Source organism: Cynocephalus volans, chromosome 5, assembly GCF_027409185.1.
Source record: "Cynocephalus volans isolate mCynVol1 chromosome 5, mCynVol1.pri, whole genome shotgun sequence".
Classification (NCBI taxonomy): domain Eukaryota; kingdom Metazoa; phylum Chordata; class Mammalia; order Dermoptera; family Cynocephalidae; genus Cynocephalus; species Cynocephalus volans.
Genome location: NC_084464.1, coordinates 122332225 through 122352704, shown reverse-complemented (window position 1 = coordinate 122352704; position 20480 = coordinate 122332225). Strand labels below are relative to the sequence as shown.

General features: G+C 33.1%; 1 protein-coding gene across 2 annotated transcripts in view; it reads left to right on the top strand.

Moving 5' to 3' along the window:
* The window catches only part of TBC1D32 (TBC1 domain family member 32), a 235283-nt gene that overhangs the window by 192644 nt on the left and 22159 nt on the right, over positions 1-20480 (top strand). For both annotated transcript variants that reach the window (XM_063097734.1, XM_063097733.1), the window contains 4 exons: positions 6949-7018; positions 9013-9128; positions 9945-10099; positions 17164-17304. In XM_063097734.1, coding sequence (XP_062953804.1) covers positions 6949-7018; positions 9013-9128; positions 9945-10099; positions 17164-17304 — 482 coding nt within the window. The remainder of the gene's footprint in view (positions 1-6948; positions 7019-9012; positions 9129-9944; positions 10100-17163; positions 17305-20480) is intronic.

The window sequence follows — 20480 nt, the reverse complement described above, 5'->3', positions numbered from 1 at the left end:
TGATGTGATTATAGCCACTCCTACTCGTTTTTAGTTTCCATTTGCATGGGATATTTTATTCCTTCTCTCCACTGTTAGTCCATATGTGTCTTTCAGGTGAGGTGAGTTTCCTGAAGACATCATTTAGTTGGGTCTTGTTTTTTAATCCAGCCAGTCTGTCTTTTGAGTGGGGAATTCAAGCCATTTACATGTAGTGTTGTTATTGAGAGATATTTTCTTAGTGGTAGCATTTTATTGATTTTTGTATGGTTGTTTTAAATTTCATTTGTTCCTTTCTTTCTCTTTCATTGTTTTCAGTGTTTGTGGTTTTGGGGAAGTGGTAAAATATAGTATCGTTCTCTTTCTAAATTGCATGTCTGTTCCACCAGTGGGTTTTGTTCTATCTTGTGTATTCATGGTTTTGATTTCCATTTCTTGGATTCCAGATGCAGGACTCCCTTGAAGATTTCTTGTAGGGCTGGTCATGTGGTGGTTAGCTTCTGCAAGTTTGTTTGTCTGGAAAATACACTATTTCTCCCTCATTTCTGAAGGATTGTCTTGCTGGTTATAGTATTCTTGGCTGGCAGTTTTTTTCTTTTAGTACTTTGAATATATCAGCCCATTGTTTTCTGGCCAGTAATGTTTCTACTGAAAAGTCTGCTTTTAGTCTGATGGGGGCTTCCTTATAGGTGAATTGTTGCTTCTCTTTGCTGTTTTTAGGATTTTCTCTTTGTCTTTGACTTTGGATAATTTGACTGAAATGTGCCTCAGAGAGGACTTTTTTGAGATTGCATCTGATTGGAGATCCTTAGCTTCTTGGATCAGAAAGTCTGTATCTCTCTGAATACTTGGAAAATTTTCTGCTGTCATTTCCCTGAATAGGTTTTCAATGCCTTTTCCTTTTTCTTCCCCTTCCAGCATACTCTTAAGTAGGCTTAAGGCTCTTTGTACATTTAAGGTTGTCTGATAGCTCTTGTAGATTTTCTTTATTTTAAAAAATTCTTTTTCTTTTTTTTTTTTTCCCCATCTGTATTATTTCTGAAAGACTGAGAGTGGAAATTTGTTCTTCTGCTTCCCCTATAGCCTGTTGCTTAAAGTCTTGGTTGTATTTTTTATTTCACTGAATGAATCCTTCTGTTTCATGTGTTTTGCTGCATACTTTTTAAAGGCATTTATCTCTTCATAAGGTTCTTCCTTCATATCCTGAATTTTTTTTCTTATTTTGTTGTGTTGTCTAAATCTTGTATCTCATTGGGTTTCTTTAAGATTGATTTTCAGAATTCCTTTTCAGTCATTTCAAAAGTTTCCTGCTGTTTGGGGTCTGGTACTTGAGAGTTGTTCTGTTCCTTTGGTGGTGTCATATTTTCCTGTTTTTTCCTGTTTGTAGTGGCCCTACATTGATGTCTGGTCATCTGGTGGAGTAGTTGCTTCTTCTGTTACTCTGGAGTGGCTTTCGTAGAGAAAGATTCCCTCCTGCAGTTGTATTTCATATTGACCAATGCCCTGGGCAGACTTGCTGGCATCCTACTTGTGTCCCATGCCCTTGATAGGTGTACTTGATAGTCAGCTTGAATGGATGGCCCTGGGGGAGGTTTCTCTTTCCTGTTTCCTGTGAGCAGAGGCTTCTCCTGGGTCCTTGCTTCTCCCTCTTTTCTCTTGCCTGGTAAAACATAGTGATACCTGAATCTGGATGAATTAGGGCTATTGGGAGCTGGGCTGGGTATCTGCGGGAAGCAGGATTGACTGTTATGCAGGGAGAAGGGTAGCTGCAGCAGTAGTGCTCTGGGGTCAGTGAGTGGTGATGGTGATGTCCATGAGGTCATGCTTTCCTATGTGGTTCAGGTGCTAGACTGCCAAGGGCTGGTCTGCTGAGCCACTTCTCAGGAAGTGGGCAGGGCCACTGGGTGAGCCCTCAGTGGAGTGCCCTGTTCCTCCACTTGTGGACAGTGGGCAGTGCTGCTGGATGGGCTGTTGGTGGGGTACCCGGTCCAGCTGCCTGTGGGTGCTGTGTGGGGCTACTGGGCCAGTTGGGCTGCTTGTGGGCAATGTGGAGGACCTCTATACAGTCCTGTAGTGAAGAAGCCAGTGCATTTTCTTCTGGGTCTGTTGGCAAAATTGCTAGGCAAGACTGTTCAGGGTTTAGCTGCTAGGCCTCTCTGAAAGGGTTGAATACACTTTATTTTCACCATCCTTAAGGTATATCCATTATGGTAGATAACTGTGAGCTGGTTTTCTGACTTGGAAACTCTGGCATACACACCTTAGGCAGTTGGCAGGGTTGGGGAGGTGGGTGAGGAACGGGGTGTGGTCACTTGAGGAGGGTCTGCCTGTCAGATTTCTAGCTAGAGACTTAAGGGTGCATCAGTTCAGCAGGACTAAGGTTAGCTTCCTTGGCTGCAGAACAGAATAATAACCACTGTGAGCCCCAGCTTTTAGCTTCCAGGATCAGAGCATTGTATCTTCTCCTGTGAGTACCTAAGTGTGCTGGGTGGAGGGCAGAGCCTTAAGTCTGGGGAAGCACTGTGGCTGCTGGCTCCTGGGCAAGGTGCACTCCTGTAATAGCTCAGGTTTCAAGACGGCCCCATCTGTATCCACTTGGGTCACAAGGGTGGGGGTGGGGAATGCACTATCCCTGCTAATGTTCTAGGATGCTAGTTTTATAGAGCACTGTCCACACTTGGCTGTGAACTTGTCCTGCCGAAGGATCTGTGGGCCTGTGTGGTGAGGATAGAGGTTGGTGGGGGTCTTCTACTTATCTCTTTGCTGCCAGGGAAATTCTTCCTATGCCAGTCACCAGTCCTGGTACTGGAGATGTGGTGCTGGGTTTTCATTCTCCACAGCAATCTCATCAGTCTCCTGTTGTACTCCTACACACTCCCCCTAATGCTCCAATCAGTATTTAGCTGTTTGTTCGAATCCATTTCTGTGGGAGGAATGTGTCCTGGACACCTCTAGTCTGCCATCTTCTCTTCACCTTCTCCATAAGTTGCATTAAGTCTAGGCTGTATATAATAAAAATTCTGTTTACTGAACTTTTGTAGTCCAGGAGCCATTTCTACTTGCCAAATTGTCATATTGTGTAGCAAATGCAAGTTTAAAATTGAAGCCTCTCTTTTGATATATACCCTTAAGTCTTTTTATGGCTTTTTTATTTCTGCTATAGGAAACTTTTCATTTCTTCCATTTTATTTTTTCGAGAGGATTTTGTTCATACCAAAGTTATTTACATCTATTTCACATCAGTTTTTTTTTCCCCCCCTTAATGGATATTTGATATTTGTTTTGGTATGCTCAGTAACTCCATTTTCTACTGGAACATCTTTTGAGAATTTAACTGGTACCTTCATTAAAATGAAATTTGTGTACTGGAGTATCCCTGTCTAATTGTAACTACATCTAAATTTCACTTTTATGCCTTTAAGTGTGGATCTCAACTTTAGTGTATAAGAAATAAGCTGTAGAGGTCCTAAAAATACAAATGACTGCACATTCACCCTCAGTAATCTGACTCAGTATTCTGGAGTAGGGTCTGTTTATCTTGACTTTTAAAAAGCTTCTCAGGGAATTTTGATGCACACATAATTGGGAATCATTATCTCTTGAAATGTGTGAAGCTAAGTTTTTACTCTGAAGATACAGAGTCATAAACTTTTAGAAAGAGGCTGGACTTCGGTAATTATTCATACAATTCCAGAAAAGTGAAAGGACTCATCTCAGGCTGCACAATTAGAACACTCTGGTAGAACTCTTTTCTTCCACAGGGAAGAACTAAATAACCTGATCCTCATGTAACATTCGGTGGCACTGTTCCTTTGGGCAACTCCTGTCACCCTGCTCTTTATCTTCATTCTATTCTTCACTGATGGGATGTCAGTAGAAGCCATTCTGGTGGAAGACACACTGATCCACAGAACACATGACATTGGCAATGCCCATTCTTAGCACCCTTCCCCATCTACTGCACACTCCTCCCCTGCTGTGAAGATAGTTAACATCAAGCATAGTTAAGATCTGCACTGCACTTTCCAAAAGGGAAACATTAGTATTACTACAAGCATACAGATCTATATATTAATGAAGGTAATATTTTATTTCTCATGCTTAATCCAATTTTGTGTGTACTAGAATTCTAATCTAACTTAAAATTGTTCTAGCAGTAGTTTATAAAAATCACATTGTCACTATAACACATTATAGTACTTGATAGGGAGTCTGCTCAATGGCTATAGGAATATAAAGTCAGAATTTTTATGCTTATTGTTTTGAAACTATTCTAATTCTGCAAAATCAGCCAATGTCACCAACATGATAGCACTAAAGTTTTACATTATTTAAACGTGGTGTGAAAGTTTTCAGAATCAAAAAGGAGTTGCTTGTGTTAAAAAAAAAAGTCCCTGACAGATAGAGCCAAGGAAAGGCCTGGAAGTAGAGGGAATTTTCATGCTTGTGTGCCTGAAAACAAGAATTATCACAAAGCACTCTGCAAAACCACAACTTTGCAGAAAGGCCATTGTAGCCTTACACAAAAAATACTTCTGTGAGGGCATCTGCCACACAACTGTCTGTCCGACCTTGGACTGGCATCACCCCTTGTTATTGATCCTTGTAACCAAGCAAAATTATCTCCCCCAAATGTGTAATCCTCCATAATTTTTCCTTTAAAACCCCTTGTCTTCCTTTACCTTCCTGAATACACACATGATTTATTATGGCACACATATTCCTATTGCAATGTCCTATTCCTGATTAAATATTATTTTCTTTTGGAGGGCCTCTCTTTATTTGTAATTTAGGTTAACAAAACTAGAATACAATTCTACATAAAATATAGGATGAGCAGGAGCAGACTCAGGTACTGAAACAAAAAGATCTTCCTGATCACATTCCATATGAATTTAAATGTAGTGGATGTTTAAAAGCTGTATTTAGCTTATGGCTAAATAAAAAATGCTGTTGATAAAATCAAACACTTGAAATTATGGTTAATATATAAATGATGTTTGGTAATTTTAAAAATTGACTGTTAATTCTGTGGTAGTGAAAATAATTTGATATATATTTTTTTGATACTGAGTGAAGGAAACCCAAATCAAACATTTTTTTCAGTCTATGCAGAAAAAGAGGCAGAATTATTGACTCCTATAAATGGAGTAAAGCTGTCTTTAGCAATCTGTCTCCTTTCTCTGACTCTCCCTATATGACAGATTCATTCCTTTCTATTGGAAACCTAGGGCACCTCATAGCCCTGTGATTAATAGGAAGAAAATATTCCATCCCCACTCCAATTTGAAAAATTTGGAGAAGACATTAAGTAGCCCTTCTTGCCTTAACCTGTTGCTACAGGGTGAGGGTCTTTTACTAGAAGTGCAGAACTGGTATCTTTCCCCCAGGGATAAAAGGTATGTATATTAGCACAGTAAGAATAATAAATAAATAATTCTAAGCCACATAAACTGTAGCTTAATAGTGTCATTATAGGCAAAATATAACAATATTGCTAAGATTGCATTCCAATCTAAATGTGTAAAACTTGGATGTAGTTTATCAAGGAATTAACCAAGCACTTACGTTTTTTAAATTTATTATTGTTTTGTTTTATTTTTCTTTAAGAAAATTTCCACTCTAAAAGTGGGGTGACCAACAAGTCTGGCTTCCCTGGGACTGTGAGGGATTCCTGGAATGTGGGACTTTCAGCACTAAAGCCATGCAAGTCTCTGGCAAACCAGGAAGAGTTGGTTACCTTAACTCTAAGAGTGCTAAAAGACTAATAATTGCTGGTTGAAAGAGTAGAAGTTTGATTACAGCAACATTTAAGTTGTGTTCTCCTATCTTTGAAGATCTAATACCTCCCCATATTCTTCCCAACCAAGTGGAAATAATCTCCTCCTCTTCTGAATTCAAGTAGCACTTTATTTGTACCATTTTTATTTCACTTAGGGCTTTAAAATATTTATCAGAGTTGTCAATATACATATTTTGTCCCTGACACTACATGGAAAATTATTTTACTGTATGATGTATAATTTATATTTTATCCATTATACCTAACTGCATAATGTTCCACACTTACTATATTAGAAAAGATTTATTAACAGGAACAAATGAGTCCACAAGCAAAATAGATTATACGATAGTATGAGATACACCAATATGTAATGAGGGGGAAAAAAATCCAGTTTTATGGCATTCAGAAAGCCTACATTTTGGTCATCTCTACCACTAGATAACTATGATTTTGGATGATTCCCTTAATTGTGTGTGTATGTGTGTGCATGTACACACACTACAGTTTCTTAAGCCAAAATAGAAGTTTTAGCTAGACCCCGAATGCTCCTAGTGATGCTTTTGAGTGTTCACTCTTAGCTTGGTCATCCAATGTTCTCAAGAACTAATCCAAACTTTCAGTCTCTCCTGTAGTCCTTGAAGCCATACAACCACTTCTTCACTTTTGGTAGATGATCATAGCTCCTACTTCACCAAGATAATCAGGCCTACAGGAAGAAACTTATCCACTTCACTCTCATATGTTGTTACACGTTAAAAGTAGAACACCGATTACTTAAAGATTTAGACATGAGTGTCAGGAAAGAATAAACAAACATGCTTATATATTTGTAATTCAAAATCTTATATATGCATCGCATGATGAAAGTACAGTATTTCTAAATCATTTTTTGGGGTTAACAACTTATTTGTTCTGAGCACCGAGTAAAATAGACTGTTTTAAAATATTATTAGTCAATTTGTATTTATGCTTTAAATGCTTTCTATAAGAGTAAAATTATTTGTAAAAGTTTCTTAATTCCTTTGAAAATATAACTGATGGCTCTTAAAAGAACGAATTAATCCTTGTTTTCAAAATTCACATTAAAATATGTAAAAATATTACTTTCATCAATTTTCTATTAAAATGTGATTATTATGCAGACTTTTATACATTTTTATAACTCAGTTTTCTGTTGTTTTTAGCTACCGATGCAAATGTGAAGAACGAAAATCTTTCATCTGTGCAGCAGCTTGGCATTAAAATGACTGTCAGGTACATTACAGGGAAATATCTCCCTTGTGCATTTCTAGAATTTGTTTTATCTGCCTGATATGTGCTTAATAGTGTTTAATTTAACAACAAACTATTATGTATAATTTAAAGGCAGAGTTTATTATTCAGAAAATAATAACTTTGTTTTTGAGGATATTGGCACATGATTAAATTACCTTTGCAGGTAAATCAGTTACAGTTCATTATTATTCCAGAGGCTAATTACAGGGTGTTTAAGCCTCTATGACTATCAGTTTTTTTCCAAAAATAGCATTGTAAAAATCAGCACATTGGTAGCACAATCATACCGTTTTCTGAAATATGATTAGTTCTATTTGTGAAGCTATGGTGATGAGTACAAAAGTACCTTAAGGATAGATGCAGAAGTTAAAAATGAATAAACCAAAATTATTGTAGTTTGAAATGTTAGTACTCAAATTGTAATTTTCAAAAGCAATGGGCAAGCTAAATGGCAGATTGGGAGTTAAAAGACCTTGAAACCTCTCTTTCTTGCTTATTAAATGTGGATCTTGACAGTCACATTTTACTTATAGGATCATCTTCAGAATCAAGTATAAAAATGACACATGTGAGAGTTGTTAAAAAAATGCTGAGTGTTTGTATAAATTCACAGCATAATGAAAATGATGCTGTTAATTCCAGCTTGCCCAGCTGTAACACATAGAGCATATAACTGTCTTGATTATGTTTTGTGACCCTATACCACTTTTTATACAAATATTTTCTTTTGTTTTCTTTCAAGTTCTAGTTTCTTTATTAGCTAATTCTTTACTTTTTAAATTATTATTAGCATATTCATCATTACAAATCGCAGTCCTTCCCCATGCCTTCCACCCGGACTGTCACTCCCCAACCCCTCTCCCTCCTTGCCCCTCATCACTAGTATCCTTGAGTTTGTTCTCTCCTTCTGGAAGTTCAGTGCACAGCTGTGGTCTTGTCTTTCCTTCTTTCCTTATTCCGTTCTTTCCTTCCTTCCTTTTTCTTCCTCCCTCCTTCCTTCCCTCCCCTACTTCTGTTCTGAAATGGAATATATAAATAGTATAAGCAGGCTACTCATATATTTTTAACTCAATATAGTATTTGTAAGAAATAGATGGAAAGTAATTTATAATGATATGTTTAGATACACTACAGTATAAGATATAGCTGGCATCCATATGTAGAATCATTGTGACTATGGCAGCTACGACATCTGGTTCCTCAAATACCATGAGCAGTGTTGCCACTGGCAAAGAGACTTTCCAAAATGGTGAGCAAATTTTAGTAAGGTTTCAAATAAAACAGAAGTACTCTCTTTCCTTGATTTACACACAGTTGTGTTCAGCATCTATTAGAAAATATAGCGGTTTATATAAAACAGAATTTCAGATAATTATAGTTTTTTCACTCATACAAATAACAGACAAGACATTTTTCAAGTTATTGTGCAGGACTGTACCATGTGTAACTTCCTGGCCCTTGCTAAGTACCAGAAGTGCCCCTTAGTTACTATGGCAATCAAAAATGACCCCATAAATTTCCAAAGTGAACCTTGGAGGAAGTACCATCCCCATTCAGAACCATTGGACTAAATAAACTCTAAAGTTACTTCTAGATTTAACATTCTGTAAAACTATCCTGTCAACATTCCATGTTTTAGATTAAGTTCAGGAAAAAACGCTTATATTCTACCAGTTATCTACCAGGTACATTTTGTTCCCTCATTACTGTTCCATCTTCCTTTAAAGTTATCAGTATTATTGCATGAATGTTGCTAATCCAAATATATCATAATTATCAGGAACATATATTGACAGTGAATCTTTTTCTGCGTGTTCTGAATAACATCATTATGCTAAAAGTAGAAATTTGAAAACTTAAAACTTCAAGATCTCAAGAGGAATACACTTTTGTGAATTTCAAAAAAAAAATTAATGTGCAATGCAGGGCCTGGTATTTTTAATTTTATAAATGTTTGTGTGTTTTTAATGTAGGTATGGCAAGTTCCTCAACCTGTTAAAAGATAGAGCAGAAAATGATCTTACCTTGGTTTTAAAGCACTGTGAGAGATTCCTGAAACAGCAGCAAGTTTCAATAAAATCTTCTCTTCATATCCTTTTTGAGTGGATTCACATAGTTGAAATTTCACAATTTTTTTTTTTTTTTTATATTCTTTGGGATACCTTAACATACTTACAGTAAAGAATACTTTCAACTATATTAATGATTTGTTATGATATATCCTTATAGTATTTTATTCTGTATTTAAAATATGGCTTTATTAAATTGAGTCATAATCATTAGATTCAGTCTTATTCATTGAATCATAAACTGAATAATTAAGGTCATTGGAATGTATTTTCATACATATCTAAGAATGTTTAAAAATTTATTTTGTAAATCCAGAATAAGAATGACTGCCTTTTTTTTTTTTTTAATCATATTCATGTATTACTTCATTTGAATTGGTTATCTTTTAGAAATGGGGTTTAACCTGAAGGCAAAAAATGTATACAAACCATTTGCATTGTTGAATTCTAAAAACGTGTGGATTTTACTATGCTTGGCTAGTCATTTGGCTGATAACCTCAACTACAGAAAGGATGGTACTGTTGGGTTAATGACTTGAACAAGTAAGTTTTCACAGAGCAGGTGGCTTTTCCTCTGGTTGCTATTGTCATTGGTCTCCACTGGACATGTAAGCAAATAATACATTACAATAGTAATTATGTCAAGTACTTTACTTTTCATGAATAAAGCTTAATTTTATTTTAATAGCTTGTAAATTCGTTGAAGACACAACGAGGACTAAGTACCATTAGTATCTCTTTGCTGATAGAGATTCTGGAAATGAGTATGTATGGAGTTCTTATAGTTTGTCTTGTAAGATAAAATATTGTAAAAGTTCCTTAACACTGTTTTTTAATCTGCCTGCAAGAGAATTATGCTGGCCATGACTGGTTCGTATCTTCTCTGTTTATGATAATGTTGGGGGACAAAGAGAAAACATTCCAATTCCTTCAGCAGTTCTCCAGGCTTCTGACTTCTGCTTTCCTTTGGTTGCCAAGACTACATAATTCTGTAAGACTTTTTAGTCTATTTTTTAAGAGGGGTTTGAAATTTTAAGGAATATCATATTTAAATTCACTGGGATATTATTTTATTTGTAGAGGGCTCTGTGATAATTTATATTCATTTTTCTACCTGAATGCTTTTTGACTGATTCTCTTTAAAGATATAGATTTGACATTTTCTCAAATGCTTGATGTCTTCTTACCTAATGATAACTAAATGAAAGATTAATGATAATGGGTGAATTTTCATAAAATAGAAGCATGATAATGAAATGGAACTTTAAAATTGTTAAATTTTAAGCTTGTTTAGTAAGTTATATTAGTTAAATTCTGTGTGTAAAAACTGTTAATTTTTGTTGTTGCTTTGTTAGGAAAAATCTCTTGGTTAAATTACAATATAAGAAAATCATTTATTAAGTAGAAATTGTGACTGTATAGAGGGTAAAGATCTCTCATTTTATCTATATTTTGGAAATCTACACTGAGTTTTTATTAAGGTATTACAATGTATTTAAAAATATTTTATTAGTCTCATGAGATGCAGAGGTTCTTCAGAAGTATATCCTTCAATTAATTTATTAGTGTTTCTGTTTATTTTACCTACATGTTTTATTGCATTTTGTGAAGATATCCATCTGCAAGAAACTGCTTACTATATCAGTGTATTAGTCCATCTCAGTGGCTTATAACAAAATACCTGGAACTGAGTATTTTATAAAGAAAACAAAATTTATTGCTTAAAGTTTTGGAGGCTGGGAAATCCAAAGTCCAAGGAATACATCTGGTGACGGTTTTCTTTGGGGTGGTGGCTTTATGGCAGTGCAGGAGTCTCACATGTCAGAAAATGGTGGAGCAGAAAGAGAGTTCCTCTTGCCCTCTCCTTTTAAAATTCTCAGGACCACACCCATGACCACCATTAAACCATCAGTTTTAATCACCTCTTTAAGGCCCTACCTTTCAATTATCATAATCAGATTTCCTGCCCTCTTAACAGTCACAGTGGAAGTCAGCCTCCAACACATTAAACACAATTCAATCCAGTACAATCAGCTGTGCTAATGTTTCCCAAACCTTTTTCATGACATGTTGCATGTGGACAATGAAATCAGATACTACCAAAGGATAAGCTAAGGGGACTGGAGGATATCTATGTGGAGTTACATGAAAATATTTATTAAATGTTTTTTTACAATATATATTTGTGATAAGGAAAATAAAATCAAAGTATCAAGGAATACATTAAATATTTTATAGTTTTATGCTTGAAATAGCTGTACATAATTCCTGAATAAGATTTTCTAGTTATTGCTTTTTACCATAACAAGAAATTTTGCCGATGTGAACAGGAGAAAACAAATGGCAAAAAAAAAATTTACTGGTTTTTCTCCAATCACTGGAACTATTTTTCTGCTCTTAACCAGAATTCAAGTCACTGTGTCCCTTCAAATTGTACTTGAATATTTTTTAAATCTTACAGCCCCTCTATTCCTCTCCATTTTTTAATGCAACGTTGTTAATGTTTTGAAAATGTGTATAAAATTTGAGGCCAATAATGTTTTTTATGTCAAATATTTTTAAATAATCCTTACATTCTAGTCTTAACAATTCTACTTTAGTGTTCAGATTTTGACACCAGTGAATCATGTCTAACCATAATTTTCTAAAGTTGCATTTCTACTTTGAACCCATTAACTTTTTAGTAACACATTATTTTCTTTTTTCATAACAGCGACAATGTTGTGTTCTGATAGAATTTCGTTCTGTAAAACTGAAAACAGACAGGACTCTAGCAGTTTGTGCTTTATTTGACTTACTATTTTAATATATGGTATGAAATATAGATCTATGAATGGTAATATGGAGTATAGGTCTATGCATGAAATGGAATAAGACATGACAGGAACCTCAGGGTTTCCAAAATGAACTCATAATGTGGCCTTACACCTTTCTGTTGGTGCAGCTGTATTATCAGTGACGACTGATGCAGTGCCTTCCACAGCATCATTTTTTTCTTTTTAAGTACAAATATGCCAAGTTAAATATTTTATTCCCAGTAGTTTGTTTTAATGCTTTATTGTAAAACCAGTAACATTCTGCTAAGTAAGATTCCTCTTCAGGAATTCTATCAAGAGATGTTAGATAAGTGTCGTTACAAATGTCTGTATAGTCAACACTCCACAGTATAAATGTTTTTGATTTAATAATCTTTTGGATTGATGTTTTCTCTATGCCACTTGACTTTGTAGCACATTCAATAATAGTCAATATATTATTTAAAAAGTGGTATATTTTCTTTTTCAATTGTTTCGTTGTCTCAAACATTGTGCTGATGGTTTCTGTGCAAGTTGATAAAATGAGCAAATCTGCAGTAGTGGTGACACTTTGGTGTTAGATATTAGTAGCACAAACTTGTTTAATTTCTTTAGATCAATCTCACATTATTGTATTCAACCTAAAAAAAAGTCAACCTATTCCCTCTTTCCCACCTCATTACCCTGTTCTATTTTTAACTTTTTTTCCATGGTCTATATCAACTCTTAATGTGCTATTTTATTTATGTTTTTATTTATTTTTATTTGTTTGTTATTTAAATGTAAGCTCCGTGAGGACAGGGTTTAATGTTTTGTTCACTGATATGTCCCAAACTATGGCCCCTTGTAACACTCAATAAATAAATATATAAATACATGTTCAGTGTGTGAATTAATACTAAATAGAAATATGTAAAGAGCAGTAGGCTTTTATTACTTTAGAAAATGTTTTTAAGAGATTTAGATCCCCTGCATTCTTAAGAATATTTTAAACAAATTACTTTAAAAGGTTTAAATAATCAGCCTAGGATAAGCAAAATAGGAAGTAATGTACCATTAATGTGAAGTTCTCAAAATTTTATAATCTATGACTATACTAATATGAAATAAAAATAATTTAAAAATGTATCCTTTGAGGTCATTTAAACCAGAAGAACCCCGTAATGTATTGATTTAATTAAGTTATTGTATGGATTGAATTACGTCCCCCCAAAACTCATTGAAGCGTGAATTGTATCCCCCACATTTTTTGTATTAGAAATTTAGCCCCCACTGAGACTGTTAAGAGGGTGGGAAATACTATTATGGTAATTGAAAGGTGGAGCCTTGAAGAGGTGATTGGATTGTAGGATCGTGCAATAGTGAATGGATTAAAAATGGTGGTCAGGGGTACGGTTCTGAGGGCTTTAAAAGAAGAGGAGAGTCTGTCTTGCTTGCTCTGCTCTCTCTGCTTCCACTGTCTTGCAGTGTAAGACCCCTGGGTCACTGTCACCACCACGAGATGGACTTTGGACTTCCCAGCCTCGGAAACTGTAAGCAATACATTTCATTTTCTTTATAAATCACCCAGTTCAGTGTGCTTTGTTATAAGCAACAAAAACGGACTAATATCTTCAATTATTATTTGTTTTTTAAAGAAAAATACCTTTCTAAATGATGAAATAAATCATTCTTTATGGAATTTCATCAAGAATCAGAGTTTAGCTAATTGTTAACATAGATTAATCAAATGATAGATTAAGAAAAATCAAGAAATGCCCTTCATGTAGGAATACCTAATTTCAAATAATAACTGTGATAAAGTAACAATCATATGTGCTTTCTGTGTTAGTAAAAACATAGGGAAAACAGAAAACAAATTAAATTGAAATAAAAACCAGATTATTTTATATGCATACAAAAAAATTCCTTTGATAATAAATCAGGCTAAAATAGTAATGAAATGAAGTAGTATAGTTCACGAAGATCATGAGAAAGTAACTATGTAAGGTAGCCACTACAGAGCCTTCTCTTACTCCTCATAAAATAATTAACCTAGTTCAGAAAGCTTATGGAGCTAAAAATTCTAATTGAATTCAAATATAAATTTAGATTGAAATTTTACAACTCTTAGCATATCATGACACCCTTATAACCCATTTGTAGGGCATCAGCAAAAGTAAGTCATGAGAGCAATTACTGATAGGAAGGAGGACTAGTGTCAAGATCCCTTCCCTACAGTAGGCATCTATAATTAACGATAATATATTGTATGTTCTTAAATAGCTGGAAGAGAGGCGTTCAAATGCTATCATCACAAAGAAAAGTTAAATTTATGTGATGACGAATATGCTCATTACCCTGATTAGATCAGCATACGTTATATACATGTATTGAAATATAACTATGCCTTATAAATATGTACAATCAATGCATGTAAATTAAAAAATAATAAAATTCAAAAAAAAATTTTTAAAGCCTTTTCCTTTTTTATATGTGACTAAATCTTATTCATATTTGAAGATTCTGTTTTTCCCGAAAGGAGAAAGATTTATATTTTCTAGAATTATAGACTCAAAGTTTTGAAAAATCTTCTGAGTTTTCTGTTCACCCCTCTACAGGATGCACAAATTAACCACAACGTTGCTGATAAAACATGGTCCATTCTCTGCTCCTGGATTTACAGACTAGTAAACAGAACTAGATTATATCAGATTGTGGGGATTGGAGAGTTTCAAGTGTTCCTAATAATGTCTTTCTATTTAATTTCCATAGCAATATAGAACTAGTTTTTTTTTTTTTTGTTAGTGTTAGGAATAAAATGACTCATCAGAACTACCTATAGTGGAAGAAAAAACTGACTGCTATGTTTTATTTTTAAGCATATATCTTCCATTTTCAATCTTAGAGTAAAATACTTGAGAGTGCTATTTTTAAAATCTTTTCCTAATATTACGTCACTTTCTGGTATCTCACAAACCAGTGTTTTACTGATAATTTTTTTTTGCAATTTTAACTTAGCATAGTTTATGTATTAGTTTACATGTTACTTAGATGATATATTAAATGCTGTTATCCTGCATGTGTTCTGCTTTATCCTATATTCTGAATAATAGAGAGTCCCATCCTTTCAGAGTTGTGACTAAGCAAAATACATCAAAACACTAAAGATATAATAAACAATTTTTATAATTGGATGATTCAGAAGACCATTTGTTATATTCACATGATCAAAGCTATCATTATTAATTTGGCTTTATGAACACATTTACTTTAAATTAAAGCTATGAAATGGTAATTAACAGGCCAACTAATAAAATTTTTGGTATAAGTAAGTTCACTGTGATTACAATACACAATTATTATTCAGTCATTCTGTCAATAATATGTTGAGCAGCTGATCTATGCCAGACTTGGTGTTAGGAACTGTGTGGGTTACCAAAAAGTATGCCATAATTTAATTTAACAAGAGTATAATTTATAATAGTAGAAGAACTCTTGCCTCATCTTTGAGAATCAATTACATAACAATTGCCTTTTTTTAAGAATATTTAATGTCTATCATTTTTATCTCTTAATAGACCTACTCTAAAGGTATTAACAATGCAACATAGAAAAGATACTGTATAAGAATCACTTCCTATGCATAGAATTCTTATACTACTATTATACATGTATTCAGAAAATTATTACCTAAGTTCTCATTGAAAATTAAAATTTATATATGTATAAATTGGTTTTGCTCTTATTAGATTTATTCATTCTACAAATATTCATTAAGTGAAACACATTGTGTATTTCACAAAGAAGATAAATCAACAGATACTAATTCTCACTCAGTCCATATTTTTTAACTACTCAATAGAAATTGTATTCTTGTCCTAGACATCTATGTGAAGTTGAATACAAGATGTCCATTTAATGTGCTATCTATGTCTTCATCCATCAATGCATAGAACCAATGTTTTTTCGTGTATTGTGTGATATCTCCTGGTGAATCTGTCATAAAAATGTTTATTTCTGTGTATATATATTTCTACAAATATGTATTTCTGCAGTGTGAAATAAATCATTATTTGTGAAGGATAATAAAATAGGAAAACCTTTGATGAATTAACTTGCAGACTTCAGAAACATTAGTATATAATTCAAATCTAAATCTTTAAAAGCACCTTAGCCATAAAGTTTGAAAGAAATCCTCTATATTTTAACTCTTATGTAATAGTTATTTGTTTTAATTTAAAATATGTATTTGTTTTAATTTAAAAGTACTAGCTTTCTTTCATCAAAAAACATTTAAAAATAAGAGTTGTCCAGTAAAGGCAAGAAATAAAATACTTTTTTGGAGGTCTATTAGTTATGTACTCTTCAAATCTAGTTTGATTATCAATTTTCTATTTATATAAATTAATTTTATTTTAATATTTAAAATTTTATTTACATAATTATAAAATCAAACAGTTTTGACACAAAATTATATGTTCAAGATTATTATTTTTTGTTTAAAAAAACAGTTATTGAGGGTAGATGTTAGATTTATAGTAATACTCTGTAATAACATTATTAATCATTTGCAATGATAAATTGTACCTAACAGCTAAATTGAAAAAATAATAAACTTCAACTTTATGAAGCAATTGCTGAAATAATGCACTTGTAAATATGTATGTATGTGTATGTATTCACATACATATTTAGCATAGACATATATATAAATATAATATAAAAATTAAAATAATACAAAATAGATTAATCTGAGAACTTTGTGGGAATACATTTCTTCCCAGTTTTAGAGATGAGTTTTTTATAGAGTTCCTAATTGGGATTATTATTAATTCAGGTTCAGATTTGGTTCAATACAAATGTAGAAAAAGAGACTAGGCAAATTTCCCCGAGAGGTGACAAAGCTAAAACCTTCTAACATTATGGAATCCCAAAGCTGAGAATATTAAGCATATTGAAATACACTTGGTATTAAAATATAAGGCATTTATTACTCATTTATTCTTTCATGCAACACCCATACCCATCATTCCATAGAAATTGAGGTTGCCAAAATTACAAAGTATTTGTTTTATTCCTTTGTCATGAAATGTGCATAACACTGGCTTTATCAAGATTTATTCTTACTACAGTGTTTAACGTTCTGACTTTAATTTACATAATTAATTTGAAGCAGAATTCATAGCAAAAGAAAAAGATTTAGATAAGTATATGTTTGGCTTTTTAAAATTATCTGTATACTCATTATTTAATTCTCAATTTCTCTTTTTTTATGCAGAGGTACCTACCTGTTGAAACTATAGAATCTGGCATTCATCCGATATATTTTTGCAGCACTCACTATATTGAAATGCTACTAAAGGCTGAGGTGCCACTTGTATATTCAGCTTTTCGCATGTCTGGTTTTGCACCATCACAGGTAATCCATAAGGCAATAGCATTTCTTCAACTACCGAGATCTCAGTGTCTTTAAAGAAAATAGCATTTAAATTAATGAAAGTGCGTATTTAAATCCCTAAACTCACTTTTTTCCCCGCATGCCTGTTATAATATAGGTTTGCTTTATGGTGATAGCTGGCATTCACAGATTTCAAGTTTGGTTTCAGCTCTTCAGGGCATAGAATTTCTGAAAGTTTATGACATGTAGGTTTTTTAATGAAAACAATAATATTTGCTTCGTAAGGCTAATGTAAGTCTTAACTGAGGTAGCAGAGGGCAGGAATTTGTACCAACATTGAGTGTCTGGTATATGAGATACTGTGTGTTAGCTAACAAGAAAGTCCAGCTCATTAACCTGTGCCTTAGCCTTAGTTTTTGCCATTGGGATCTGGGAAGGTTTAATGTTTTTTCTAGGGCCTGGAGTTGTTCTGTGTACAACTTGTGTGGACATGTGCACTAGTAGCTACAGATGTCTCCTTTCTGTGCATAGCCGCTAGTCCTTCATTGGTGGAGGTGTGGATTGTTTCTTCACTATTTTATAATCAGGTTAAAATTAATGTTTTAGAGCTTAAAGCTTTCTCTATATTTAGAATTAAATCTTTAGGACAGATTCTCAGAAGGTAGAAGTACTCTATCAAATGATATGAACACTTTTAAGGCTCTTGACTCATATTATCAAACTGCCTTAATTATATTCTTCTAACAGAAAAAAAAAAGAGTCTGTGCTTCAGGTCTGGGTATTTGGCTTTTTCAAAACTAATCACTAATTTAATAGATGAAAATTTTTTCTCTTTTTTAAATTTTGTATTTCTTTGAAGATTAGCAAGTTTGATTATATGTTCATAGTTTTGTTAACTAGTTGAATCTTCTTGTAAATTGCCCACCTGTCTTAGTTTTCCTTATTGATTTGTACATATTCTTTATAAGTAGCACCCATATCCAAATCTCTTTGATTCCCACATTATTTATTTTACGTATTGTAACTTTGTATTATATCTTAATGTTCAGTAAGAATTAGCTATCATTTACTTCACCTTTCCTCAAAAAAAGGTAATTTAGCTATATACTTATTGGTTTCTCTACATGCACTTTTAAGATGATTTTGCCCCATTCAAATTGGACATTTAAATTTGAATAACATTTAGATTGCTATTATGTTAAGTCATAAATAGCTTTGATAAAAGTATGTCCTTACTATGCTCAGTGTTCCTATCTAGGAATATAGTAAGTTTTTCCCTTTGTTTGCTTTGTATTATATTTTACCAAAGTCATATGATTTTTTTTTCATATAGATATGGTATATTTATTACAGATATTGCTGATTAGTGCAGTTTGAGATCTCTGTTTCAGTTTTATTTTCTCTTAGGTTGTTGTTAATAACCTAAGAAGTTATCTTTTTTATGTTCATTAGGTTCTATGTTTATTCTAGATTTGTGTTAATTTTTTTCCAACTTTGTAATAATAGTGTACTTTATTTCTGCTTCACTTTTATTAAATTATCTAGTTCTTCCAAAATAATTCTAAATAATAATCACACATTTTGGCCTTGAATTATTGAGAAGTCATTTACCATTTTATCATTAAGTAGTAACTGTTTATTGGAGAGAATTATTCTATGTTATGCTATGGAAGGCTTCATCTAGTCTTAATTTGTAAAATATTGAATTTTGTTTTCTTTATTTTAATCAAGTTAAAATGTTGAATTTCATTAATTTCCCCTTTGGTTAAGATTATGTTGATTTGGGGACTTATTTGGCCCATTTATGTGACACATAGATTTCTTAATAGTAAACTATCCTTGCATTCCCTTGGATTTACCCTGTTGGAAATCTTTTCCTTTAGGTGATAATGATTCTTGATATTATGATATGTTCTTTTATACTTATTTTTAAAGAGACGTTATATCAGTTATTTGTATGAGGTTATTCTGCCTATTTTGTTTCCTGATGTTAATAAGAAATTTAAATGAAGCAAGAAATCGCATTTAATGGAAATGAATACTCTTCTTCAGCCAATTTTAGTTCCTACTGTATGTGCCTAAAACACTTCTAGGAACTTTGAATCACAAAATTTTTAATTCTGGCTGAAAGCAGTTGCTCAAGTATTTACTATAAGCTCAATAATATATTCTTAATATTCTTCTAAAAATCTAAGCTGGGAGCAAAATGTTCCTGAGATTTCCTTTTTACTATTCTAGTTTTGATTTGTACAATGTATGTTGTCTAATATCTCTAATCATTTCTGACTCCTTAACATATATATATTCTTTTTTTTTATTAAATTTTTTCTTTACTTATTCATTCTTATAAATCATCATATTTCTTTCTGCTCTTTGCCTGACCTATCACTTCCCAAACCTCCTCCCTCCCTTCCCCCAGTCTCTAGTATCTTTAGGTTTGTTCTCTCCTTCTGAAAGTTCAGCATATTGTTACGGTCTCTTCTTTCTTTCCTTCATTCCTTCCTTCTTCCCTCTTTCCCTCCCCCCTCCCTCCCTTCCTTTCTTTCTTTGTAGCAGCCAGTTATGAGTGAGAACATGAGGTATTTCTGTTTCTTTGTCTGGTTTATTTCCCTTAACATAATTTTCTCCAGACTCATCCATGTTGCTGCAAATGGCAGAATTGCATTCTTTTTTACAGCTGAGTAGTATTCCACTGTGTATATATACCACATTTTCTTTAGCTAGTCATCTGTCGATGTACACTTAGGTTGGTTCCGTATTTTGGCTATTGTAAATAGAGTTGCAGTGAGCATGGGAGTGCAGTTATCCTTTCAAAATGATGATTTGCATTCCTTTGGCTATATACCCAGTAGTGAGATTGCTGAATCACATGGTAGCTCTATCTGTAGTTGTTTTAGAAACCTCCATACTGTTTTCCATAATGGCTGTGCTGATAATATATATTCTTTAGTTTAAAAATAGACTATCAAAGACTATGGGAGAAACTTGTAATACTTTAGGCCTACTGTATCAATTTAGTGATTAAAAGGAAAATATCTATTTATCAATTTGATGTATCTTTGTCAATTTGATATATTTTTATCAATTTGATATGTTTTATCAATTTGAAACTGCCTATAAGTGGCAGATTATTTAATATAAACCACTGCATTATTTCTGAGCAGTAATACTATTCTTTTTCTTAAATTAATGTTAAA